Consider the following 12,679-nt stretch of genomic DNA (forward strand, 5'->3'; position numbering starts at 1 on the left):
TTTTTCAGGATGAGGTTTTTCTTTTTTTAGTATGCATGATCGTTATTCATACAACTATTGTTTTATTGCTTTTTAGGTAGCTCGCCTGTAATCTTACTAGTAATATGTAAAGATGGTTAGCCTTCAAAATACTAGTGATTACTTACACAGTATTAGTTTTGTGCCAGGCACCCTGCTAGGTGCGTTAGGAACACCGCGAGTCCTTTCCCATTTTACAGACAGCAAACTGAAACAGGTTTAGGAGCTGGCCCCAGGCCACATAGCTAAGACGTGCTGGAGTTAGGACACAGCTCGAGGCAGTCTGGCTCCAGGCCTTGTGCTTACCTACTTCTTAATCAAATACATTGATAAAACTGATGGAAGAAATCCTGAAGGAAAAGAAACCCATTTTAACCGTGATCTTCTCTGGGTGATGTGATGGGAGGTTATGCTTTTAAATACTTTTAATACATATTTCCAATTTCTCTTCTGAGCTTGTTACTTTGGTAAAATACTAGTATGAGAAAGCACAGAATTTTACATTTCTTTTGTAGGATGCTGTTCTATCAATCTTACCTCCTGGAGGATTTGGGATCCCAACTTTCAAATTATTTTTGGTGGTTCACCTGTAATATTGCTTCACTACAGAAATAACCAGTAGGACTGAGCCTTATGAAAGGCCCCCAGGTAGTTGGAGGAGGAGCCAAGGAAGGAAAGGGGAGGAGAATCAGCAAAGTGTCAGAAGCCAAGAAGTAGAAAGTTGTGATGACGGTGGCCAGCAGCGTCAAGTAGAGAATGAGCTAGCAGACAGCTCTAGAGACCATCGTAATGGCAATTGCTTCAGTCATTTATCGTTCGCTTTCTGTATGTGGGGCCCATAGAGATGGGAGAATAGGACAGAAATGTGGATGATAATTACAATAAACTCTTAAATAACTACGCTAAGAATAGGCATAGGGTTTACGGGGAAAGTTTTCTAGGAAAAGGGGGTAGAACTCAGCCAACAGGGACAGCTTGAACAAATGCACTAAGTAAAGAAACAGCATAATACATTGAAGGAATTAATTCTTTATTGTCAGGGTGGAAGGCAGGAAGCAGGAAAGATGTGATCAGAAATGATGCTGAAGAGCGAGCCTGGGGCCAGTGACTCTCAAACCTTTTCTTTAGGTCACTTAAGGTGTGAGGTGATTTCATCTGTAACAGTGACGATGGCAGCAAGGAGCTTGTGGAGTTGAAGGTTGTAGATTAATTCCTTTGGATAGAGGTCCAGAAGGGCTAATGGATTAAAGGATTTTTTTTACAAACTTACTTATTGTCGAGGTTTTGTGTTCTTTTAAAGGATGACATTGTTTCTATAATAAATGTTTATTTTTATTTACTTTTTTGAGGAAGATTAGCCCTGAGCTAACATCTGCTGCCAATCCTCCTCTTTTTGCTGAGGAAGACTGGCCCTGAGCTAACATCCGTGCCCATCTTCCTCCACTTTATATGCCTACCATGGCATGGCGTGCCAAGCGGTGCCATGTCTGCACCCGGGATCTGAACTGGCAAACCCCGGGCCACCGAAGCGGAACGTGTGCACTTAATCGCTGTGCTGCCGGGCCAGCCCTATAATAAATTTTTAAAGTTTCTTTACTGGCACGCTAGCATTTCTAAATAACTAAAAATACCCCCAAACACATCCTTTGTAGTTTCTTAAAGTATTGCTGAAGATTATTCTTTACTTGCACTTGTCAAGTTCTCTGAACTGTTAACTTTAAGGTGTTGCTTAGTTGTATATATCACTGCTTTCAAACTTCAACGTGCACAAGAACATCTGGAGCTGTAGTTAAGATGCGGATTGATTCAGATGCTCCAGTAGGGCCTAAGCATTTCTAAGCTCCCAAGAGATGCTGCCATTTTGAGGACCACATTTTGAGTAGCAAAAGTAAAGATGGTGACCTAAATACTTGGGAATGCTTGGGCCCAAGGTGATATATGCCAAAATTGCTAAGAAAATTCGCTAATGAGCTTTGTTATACTCACATTTAAAATTGTATTTTCCATAGCATCAGTTATTTCAAATTTACTTTATTCAGCACATTAAGGATACTGTGACAATTAATGCTATTAAAACCTTTAAATAGATATTTCAGATTTCATCTTCATATCCACACAACTCCTGTATGGCACAGAGCCTTCTAATAAGAGCTCAATAAACATGAATTAAAATGGCTTAACAGCAGTGTGAAAGCCTGAGGACAGAGCCATTTATGTGACAGTTTATTCGTCCCTTGGGTTTTTGGAGCCAGAGTCTGTGACAGGGCAGACCCTCATGACTCACGGTCATCGCTGATGGCTTCTCAGGACTAGGCTGCACGAGTCCTCTCACCTCCTAGAATGTAGGAAAATACATTCTGAACCATGCTCCTGGCTCCGCATTTGAGTTAGCTGGGGAAAAAAAGACTTCTAAAGTTGTGTTGTTTTAAAAAGTTAAGCAAAATCTCTTACCAATCCCCCGAACTCACTGATCTTGTATAAGAATGAAGTGTCCGTACATTAGAGTGACAACCGTGATGCTGAGAAAGTGCAGTTTCCGGAGTGTCGAGAACTGACGCAGCACTCGCTGCACGAGGATTCAGCACTGTGCCGAGTCTGCAAACGTCTGTCTGCATACCCAGTGCCTTTTTGGGGCCTATTTATTTATTTAGCCATTTTATTAAAAGAGCAGCCAGAGAAATCTTTCAAGGTTTCAGGTCTGTTCCATCTTGCCAGAAGGGAGGAGCAGCGGAAGATGCAGCCTCAGCAGCCGAGTCTCACTGACAGAGCGCACACCGACGCTGCAGCAGGCCAGTGAGGAGCAGCTCACAACGCGGCAAGGGCTGCCTCAGGTCTGGAAGACGTACTCAGGAAAGTTTGGAAACACTTCAAGATATTTTTAGTAAAAAACCAGTACTATAATTTAAAAAAAAGTGATTTTATCTAAATTGGCTTTTTATTTAGTAGTAAAGACTATTGACACTGCCTGCAAATAGTATAGTATAGACACAAAAATTATAAAAATAAACCAGATACTTAAGGGCAAATGCAGTTTGCAAATTATGTCATTAAAGATTTTGTATACTCTTTTATACTGTAAATTATTATAAACTAGATATATTAAGCAAAAAAAGCAAGGTGCAAACCAGCAAGTATCATGTGCTGCCACTTGTGTTTTGAAAGGAGAGACAGGTGCCTTACTCGAGCACAGGCTGCCTCTGCAGGAGCACTAACCGCCAGCAGGGTTGCCCGGGCACTCGAGCAGGGGAAGGAAGCTGACTCATGCTTCACTGAATATCCTTTGATACAATTAAAATTTTTTAGAATCATATTTGTGTACAGTTTGATTACATATTTTGATTAGTAATTATATTTAAGACTAAAGACTTAGTATATGGATTTAACAAAATTATATGCCACAAATAAATTATTTAAAAAATTCTGAGCATTTTGGGAAATATTTTCATGAAAGAGCTTTATAAGAGAAGAGATGAGTGAAAAATGCTGATGCAGTACATACTTTATTACAGTGATGTTTAAACAAAGAGTTTCACACTTGGAAACCGATCAGGGAGTATGTGAAGACTGAGCGGACACACTGGCCAAGGCTAGCCAATTTTCCTTTCCTAAGAAAAAAGGCTTCTGTAAATAAAGAAAAAAACTGAAATGTCTTACAGTGAGTTTTAGGTCTTCTTCATAGAAAAATCAAGATAAATTTAAAGCCAGCCATTAATATGCTACTCGCTTGCATGTTAAAACAAAAATATGTTGATATACAAGAATAATTAAATTTTTATTTTCTGTTGTCTTGAAAACAATGACTAAAATGTAATTCAGGATTGTCTTTTTCTAGCCTGGCTTCTCACTTGTATCAAAAGGTGACGGCACAGACCTGAACTGTGCCAACACCATGGTCTGTGACTGTTCATGTGCTTGCTACGCTGGGTGCACACCGTGTACACTCGTTAGGCTTTTCCCACCATCCCAACTGAATGGTGTCAAGCTCCCTCTCCCCGCCCCAGTATGTAGCCTAAACCCCAAAGGAGAAAGCCGAGTCACCTGCGTCTTCCCAGTCTTCCACCTTTCGTTAAGCCATTTCAGGAACACCAAGAGATGGTCTGCCCTCTCCATGACACTCGTCAGTCCTGACACACAACAGCAAATAAAGCAGACTGACGTGATGCCAACGTCTTTGTACTTCCACACTCTGGAACAAGCACACTTGCAAACAACCAGCTCCAGAAGTGTTAAAAGGCCCTCAAAAAATTAGGAATAATATAATCTCTAGTATAAAAGAATTCAAAAACATCCAGTTCCAAATAGTCCCTGAGCATACTGTTCATTCCAGCAAGATGTCTCCAGAGAGGTAATGAATGAAAGGCACATTTTCTCCAACTTGAGGACCGTGCATAGTACTAGCGATAGTACAGCAGCCAGGCTAACCAAGGTTCTAACCAAGGACACTCCCCCTCCCAATTTTCAATCTTGTACACTGGAAAAAGCAACATTGGATGGCAACACAACACTTCAGACGAGAGGAGTGGCAGCTGGAGTACATCGACCCTTCGCAGAAGACTCAAGAGGAAGGACAGCTTCAAGACTCCTCTTCCTCCTTTTCCAGGAAATCAGTCAACGTTCCACTGTCAACAGGAATTAATAAATATTCCACTCCATCAGCTCCCTGAAAGATGCAAGGAGACCCTGGGTGTTAGTCATCTGGAAGAGAGATATGTGAATCCTCTTGTAGGTTCAAACAAAAAATGGATTTGGTTTCCTCAGTATGTTATATAAATACACAAGTATAAAAAGGCAAAAGGGCACACAGGCATATATATCTACTTAAATACACTGAGCTTACAGTTAAACCACTTTATCGTGGAAAAGGAGACTAGAGGGTGAGTGGGTGGGTATTTACTTTCTTCACCCTGCCTGCTCTTCCTAGAATCTTACACGATTGATCTCTTGGTTCTTTTATCCCCCTTTCGACTGGATCGTTCCCATTGGCTTTTAAGTCCTTTCACGTACCTCCCATTTTAAAGTAAGCCTCACCAGGCTCCTCATTCCTCTCCAACTGTCACGCAACCTCTTCACCTTCCCAGGGGAGCTGTCTGTAAAGGGTGGTCTCCTTTTCCTCACTTTTCACTCAACCCAGTCCAACCTAGCCACTGCCACCATTATCATGTCACCAAAAGAGACTCTGCTTAGACCACCGAGGAATTTCACGTTCCTAAATCCAATAGGTATTTTCAGTCTTCATCTTTTTTGGTCTCTTGGCAGCACCTGACTTTTTCTTAAAACATGCTTCTCTTAGCTTCTATGACATCATACCCTGGCTGACATCACAGCATTTCTTCTTGGCTCTGGCTATTTCTCTCACCTCTGGAGCCTTATCTTCTACTTGGCCAGTAAATGTTACACTTAGTTCCCGGCCCACTAATCTCAATATATGTCCTCTCTAGGTAGTCGCACCAATGCCTGGTTTCAGTTGCAAGCTAAATACGTAGGAATCAAAACTCTTGTATCTCTAGCCCAGATCTTTGCTCTGGTTTCTCGTCCAGGAATCCAACCGCCTCGTTGACATCTCTGAGGAATCTCAAAGGAAGCTCAGAGTGAGTTCATGATAAATCCAAACACATTGAGATCATGAACTCATGATCTGTCTCCCCAAAAATGTTTCTCTTCCAGTTTCTCATCCAATGATCCCACATCTCTCTGGTTGTGCAAGCCACGAACCAGGAATTACTCGACACTTTCCTTTCCCTTGGTTCCCATATCCAAACCATCAACAATTGCTGTCAGTTTAGCCTCAAGTACCTCTTGAATCCAACCCTTTCCTCTCTTCACCCTAGTCCAGGTTACCATCATCTCACCCAGACTACTAACGCCTTCCTAGCTGGTCTCTCTGCATCGAGTGTTGACAATCCACATCCCACTCCACCCCATTCCACTCTCCATGCCAGAGTCAGAACAATTTTTCTAATGCTTGCCATTATTTTAGAACAAAGATTAAAGTCCTTTCCTTGGCCTAAAAGTCGCGCATGGTCTAGCCCTTACATCACTACTCTTTCAGCCTCATCGTGCGCCATGCTGGTCCTCTTTGTGCTCCAGGGTCTCTTTCCCTGCTGTTTCTGCTGGGAACGCTCTTCCCTTCCCTCTCTAACTAGTTATCTCCCAGTCTTCCTTTAGATCTCAGTTCAGTGGTCTCTTGTGATAACCATAACGAGGTCAAATCTACTTACCTTAATGTGCTCTTTCAGAACCATGTATCTTCCAATCATAGGACTTACGACAGTTAAAATTTTACGTGTGTGTGATTATTCAACCAATGTGCATCTCCTCCATTAGACTTTAAGCTCTCTGAGAAAAGGACTTAGGTTTTTGCTTACTACTGTATCCTAATACTTAGTGTGATATCTGACATAGTTAGTGCTCAATAAGCATAGATCAGATTAATGAATGGGGTGGAAGGAAGAGAGGGAGAGGGGAACAGAACTATTTAACTCACAACAGACTTCTAATGGCCTAGGACTCTGGACGAGAACTTTAAGTTTCCTGCTCGGCTCCGCGGCAGAGCACTTCCACCCTCTCTGTTTCTACAGAACTCAAGCGGCACACTGCCTAAGGAGATGCCTGTGACCCATCACGGAACTTCAGTTTCATAATCAGATCTGGGTCAAAGGCATACTTGTCCCTGAGTAAATGCAATACACTATACCTTTGCCACAACAGCAAAGTCTCACCTTCTTTGTTCTTATAAGCTTGTGGTCCCTAAATTCAGTTAACTGGGCCCGAAGTGTCAGATCACTATTGACAAGGAAGGCCTCCCGACACTGCTGATAAAAATCTTGAAAAGACAGTCCTGGAGAGTTCAAAAGGAGACAGAATTTCATTTAAGTGAACATAAGTCACCATTTAAGACATGACCCCAGTATATGGATACCCACACCAAGCAACACAGAAAAAAATGCTGTTGCCATAGTATGTCAAGGCAGACAGTAAGCATCGGTCTAAAAAAGGAGATACCTCTGGAAGAATACTTAGGTGTTATACCCTGTGGCTTATATTTTTTAAAGAGAACTGACTGGTTCAAAGTAGTCAACTGTGACCAAGTATAACATAATCCTGTGGGCAGTTTTAAACAGTGCGAATAAAGTTGACTTTTAAAGAGGGAACTAGTAAGTCATGAGAACTGAATGATTATTAAAATGTTTGTTTAAATTAACACACTATTTTTACTCAAGGGGAAGGAAATCTCCTAAGATGCCCATATGAAATATATGTAATTGGTAGACCCATCCATAGTTGGCATAGGAAAGTTAAAAGGTAAGCTGGGTTTGCCTTTCGATTCACATTGGCAAACAGCCTGCTCAGCAGTGTCTCTACAGGGCCGCCAGGAGATGTGCCACGTGGCAGACACAGTGAGCACAGAGCAAACCTTCTATTCGCTACTATGAAAAACTGCAGTGCTGTTACTAGATTCCAGAAAAAGCAATCTGTGGGGTAAAACAAAAGTCAGACAACTGAACATCACAAAGATTGGGTACCAGCGTAAGACGGGCTCTCCTGGTTGTCCAGCTGATACTTGCTTAGGAGCCTAAAAATTCCCCTAAGGAAAAAAACAAACAGGAATTCAAATCCAAATTGCTAACATCAAAAGACACACAAAAAGAGTGTGAAATACTTGGCCTGTCTGCATTATCTTCTGTTCCTTTCTCCAAGGAACATCATATCCTGGCCTTCTTAAAAAGAAGCTTTTTAATTTCCTTTTAAGGAAAATCTAGTACTTTTTTCAATTAAGTTAAATTTAATTAAGGTTAGTTTACTATAGGAAACTTGGAATACATAATAAAATCTAAAGAGGAAAATATCAATCCCATAACCCTAAAATAACAGCCACTAACATCTGACGTGGAGATTCTATCCGCCTGTGCCGCTCTCTCGGAGGCAGGTGGAGACACACGAGTTCATGCATTTCTATATGGTTCACACCGTGTACACCTCACCCTTTCACTTACTGATTTCTCCATGTCTTTAAAAACTCTTCCCATATCATTTTTAATGGCTGCTCATCTACTGTATCGTAAACTTCCCATTTCCCTACTGGCTTTGATGCTTACAGTACTGCCAATTTTAACTATTAAAAATAACTCCACATTAAAGAAAACTGCACACAAATATCCTTTCATGTCTGGAATTATTTCTGTAGGGGAGTGCGCTAAGTGGCATTATGGGGTTGGAAGCAGTGTTACACAAACTAAGATTCCCAGGAATCCCTGGGTGTGGCAAAAATTTTAAACCTTTGCATTTTCATTTTTACAATCATCTAGAATAATTACTGTAAACATTTCAGATCATCTGAACGACCACTTTATAATTAAGTACTCCCTCTGAATCTACAGCTACATTTCGGTTAAGATTTTTGATCAGGGGCCGGCCCGGTGGTGCAGCGGTTAAGTGCGCACGTTCTGCTTTGGCGGCCCGGGGTTCACCGGTTAGGATCCCGGGTGCGGACATGGCACTGCTTGGCACGCCTTGCTGTGGTAGGCATCCCACATAGAAAGCAGAGGAAGATCGGCACGGATGTTAGCTTAGGGCCAGTCTTCCTCAATAGAAAGAGGAGGATTGGCAGATGTTAGCTCAGGGCTAATCTTCCTCAAAAAAAAGAGATTTTTGATCAGTCACATTCACACCAAGTAAAGACTAAACGATACTGAACGTTGCAAAACGAAGAAAAATTTCAAAGTAGTTTAAATTAAAAAACAAAAAGCATTGGAGGCTACCACGCAGACACACAGGTATGCCAAACTGAGAAACACCTGCGTTAGAGCAGTCAGCGTCACATTCAACGCCGTGAGTGCTTCTACTGCGTGGATGCCCAGCTTCACATGTAACGACCTGCGACGGTCCATTAGCAGTAAGTGTAACAGTAAAATTGAACGAAGACTTTTTCTGTTCCCAGTTCCATCAAAAATTCTGATTAGATACCTATTTGATGCATATTTCAGTTTAATGCAATGCTTAGCTTAAAGTGTACAAAAACAACTTTATAGAGTGACAAGACTCATTAAAGTGAACATCTGGGGGTTAACACGAGGGAGTCTTATCATGATACAACTGAGCATCTCGACTGTGGTGGTAGTTACACAAGGCTGCACGTGACAGAAGTGCGCAGAGCTAGCGCTCACGCTCACACGAGTGAGTGCAGGTACCCACAGCGGGACCTGACTGGGCCCTGCGACTGTGCCAGCGCCGGCTGCCTGCTTCAGGACTGCGCTTGGCGGGAGACGCTGGCACGGAGGCCGGCTGGGAGAGGGGTGCCCAGGACCTCCTTGCGCGTTTCTTTGTAACCTCCTGTGAATCTGTAATTATTTCAAAACAAAAAGGTTTTAAAAAACCAGATACACATAAAATAAAAGTAACTAAATGGAAAAGAAAGTGCTAGCAAAAGAAAAGAGAAAGATCTATTTGAAAGTTCCTGTGTACCCCGTCCTCCACCTATTCCCCTCCCTTCTTCTTCTTTTGCTGAGGAAGATTCCTCCTGAGCTTAAATCTGTGTCAATCTTCCTCTATTCTTTAGTATGTGGGCCGCCAGCACAGCACAGCTGCTAACAGAGCGGTGCAGGTCCGAGCCAGGAAGCCAAACCCAGGATGCCAAAGAGGAACGTGCTGAACTTAACCACTAGGCCACCAGGGCTGGCCCTCCCTTCCCTTCTTTTCCAGGGTCAGTACTATCCTGAATTAGGTACTTTTTGTTTCCATGTACATTTAAAAATTTTATTCAGGGGCTGGGCTCGTGGCTTAGTGGTTAAGTCCAGCAGGCTCTGCTTTGGCGGCCCAGGTTCATGTGATCAGATCCTGCGTGTGGGCCTACACCACTCATCAGCCATGCTGTGGCAGTATCCCACATACAAAAATAGAGGAAGACTGGCACAGAGGTTCGCTCAGGGCTAGCCTTCCTTAAGCAAAAAAAGAGGAAGACTAGCAACAGATGTTAGCTCAGAGCGAATCTTCCTCACCAAAAAAAGGGGAAAAAAATAATAAAATAATAAAATTTCAACACTATATAGTATTGTTTTACATGCTTTTTGTTTTTCCATCTACCATCCTGTCTGGTTTAGCATTTGCCCTGTTTTGGACACTAAGTGATGTTGTCACACTGCTGTTACCCCACATAAGTCACACTCGTGGCTGCCAATGCTGCTTCTAGATCCAGAACACAGCGGGGCTGTGGTTTCAACTCTCTCACTGCTTTATGAGTCTGTTCCACCGAGATGTTCATATTTTGGAGCCAGGCTATATCTTTTTATTTTTTGTTGTTTCACATTTTATCTTTTATGCTGGATGTTTGGAACAAAAAAGGATGAATTAAAGTGTGAAAGTACTATGCCATCTTGACCAGAAGTGTCCTCTCATTGCGCTTTAAAGAAAAAAAAGTCTTTGCTAGTCTCACCTGTTTATTCTTTAAGAAACTTTGAATTTTCTGTCAAATTTATAACGTAAAAATATCGTTTATGTTTTGATTAATTTATAGGTCTAATACATTTCTAACTTGGGAGAAATTGCTATCTTTATAACATTCAGCTCACTCATGCAAGAACACAATATTTCTCTTCATCTACTGGAATCTTATCTATTCTCAACAAGGTTTGTTGTGTTTTTTTTGTTTGTTTTTTTAAAGATTGGCAGCTGAGATAATAACTTGCCAATCTTTTTTTTTTTTTCTTTTTCTCCCCAAATCCCCTCAGTAGATAGTTGTATACTTTTAGTTGTGGGTCCTTCTAGTTGTGGCATGTGGGATGCCACCTCAGCATGGCTTGATGAGTGGTGCCATGTCCACGCCTGGGATCCGAACTGGCGAAACCCTGGGCTGCCGCAGCGGAGCGCGCAGACTTAACCAACTCAGCCATGGGGCCAGTGCCCGGTTTGTTGTTTTCTAACACATCGTCTTGCTAAAAATAGTTCTAGCATTCTATGCTTTGGGGGAGGGGAAGTTTGCTACTAAAAGCCTCTTTCAACAGGTTAATTATCACGCAAAATTTATTTTTTTCAGGCCTATGCTATATTCAGCTTTTCAGAGCTTTTATTAATTCAGACATGCCTCCTGGTTAGGCTGCTGAAAGGGCTTCCCTGGAGACATCAGACAAAGATGTTTAGGAGCGTGCGCTTTCGAGCCAGGTAGATTTGGACCAACATCTCTATGCCTTTTTCCATCTACCTTAGAGTGGTTATGAGTATCAAACGAGCTATTTCATGTAAAGCATCCCATGTTTGAATCAAAATGTTCAATATTAATTAAAAATAATCATCAAATACATCATGGATGTTTGCATATGTCCAAACTCATCAAATTGTGCACATTAAATATGTGCAGTTCTTTGTCTCTTAACTATACCTCAATAAAGGTATAAAAAAAGAAAAAAATAACCATCGAATTTAAGCAAAATTCATCAAAATTCTGCTTTTTCCTCCACAATGATCCCCGAGTTGTTCTTATTCAGAAATATAAAAATCTATTAAGAAAAAGAATGCTAGTACTCCTGCTTTATTACTGGGCAACTTACTAGTCTGCCTACTGTATACCCAGTACTGCAACATTATTACTACTATTTCTCCTAATCTTTCAAACTAAGTAGGCACTTTAGTATTGCCATTAAAACCTGAGAGTGCATATCTTAAAATGTACAGAGTTTTTGAAGACAGAAACTACAGTTTCCCTCTTACCTTGCGTTAGGGGTAAGGCTTCGTAAGACATGAGTTAGGGAACTAAGTGGTAGTGATCCCGACTGTTTAACCAGAAGCGAATTCTCATAGGAGGTTTCTTCAGTATAAGGACTATATGTAGTAGTTTCATACCAGAGCCAGTTATAAAGACTCTGCTTTGCGTGGTCCCACACTAGAGCACAGGATCAAACAAAACCAAGAATTACCAATTGTTGTCATGTTACTACATTCCACTTTAGGAAAGAATCAGAAAGCATTAAATAAAAAATGAATTCTGAAATTGTTCATTTTTGCCATATCCCCATCCAAATCAGTACCTCACAATCTAATTTCACTGTCAATCAACATCTGAATCTTTACGTGTATATTAAATACAAATTAAAATATATTAGTGCTACCAAGTCTCTTTTAAAAAAATTTAATAATTTAACATTTTGTTTTATAAGATTATCCAATGTCTCTGAATTAAATGAATAAAAAAACTGCTGCAATAGCACGAAGAGTAGAAAGAGACCAAAATCAGGAGTCTCCTCTCCTTCATGAAACTTCAGGTGTAAAACACTCCCTTTACAACCTGAATTGTTATTTATGTTCTAAATCAGATTGAGGACACCTATATTTTTGGTAACCTGTGTCCTCAAACATGAAACAAAGGAAAAGTGTACTGAAAAAGAATAAAAATGTGACTTACAACATTAAGAAAATTAATTTTGTAAGACTGATATCTTGAGAAAGAAAAATAGTAACATTTAACTCACTGAGAGGAGCATTGAGGTGATCAATAGATGCTATGAGGTATACGTTATGTAAAGATGACAACTGGCCGATAATTTGCTGGCTTTTGTCTCCTCTCAACATTTGACTATCCAAATTGTGGATGAGAAGGAAGAGTTCTAATGAAGAATCTAAAAAGAAAGAGAATTCAATTATTATTTTCAGTATTTGTGAAGTCCCTAGCACA

The 12,679-nt window shown here is 40.9% G+C and overlaps 1 protein-coding gene across 10 annotated transcripts in view; it reads right to left on the reverse strand.

Annotated features, from left to right (window-relative positions):
* Positions 1-3,502: 3,502 nt before the first annotated feature.
* ORC2 (origin recognition complex subunit 2) overlaps positions 3,503-12,679 on the reverse strand; it is a 52,662-nt gene continuing 43,485 nt past the window's right edge. For 7 of the 10 annotated variants that reach the window (XM_070580604.1, XM_070580603.1, XM_070580606.1 and 4 more), the window contains 5 exons: positions 12,477-12,623; positions 11,719-11,890; positions 7,542-7,603; positions 6,738-6,856; positions 3,503-4,678 (listed from right to left, as the gene is read on the reverse strand). In XM_070580604.1, coding sequence (XP_070436705.1) covers positions 4,592-4,678; positions 6,738-6,856; positions 7,542-7,603; positions 11,719-11,890; positions 12,477-12,623 — 587 coding nt within the window. In that variant the 3' untranslated portion in view covers positions 3,503-4,591. The remainder of the gene's footprint in view (positions 4,679-6,737; positions 6,857-7,541; positions 7,604-11,718; positions 11,891-12,476; positions 12,624-12,679) is intronic. The other 3 variants (XR_011528518.1, XR_011528519.1, XR_011528520.1) reach the window with 1 other exon arrangement.

Source organism: Equus przewalskii, chromosome 17 (assembly GCF_037783145.1).
Source record: "Equus przewalskii isolate Varuska chromosome 17, EquPr2, whole genome shotgun sequence".
In the NCBI taxonomy this organism is placed as follows: Eukaryota; Metazoa; Chordata; class Mammalia; order Perissodactyla; family Equidae; genus Equus; species Equus przewalskii.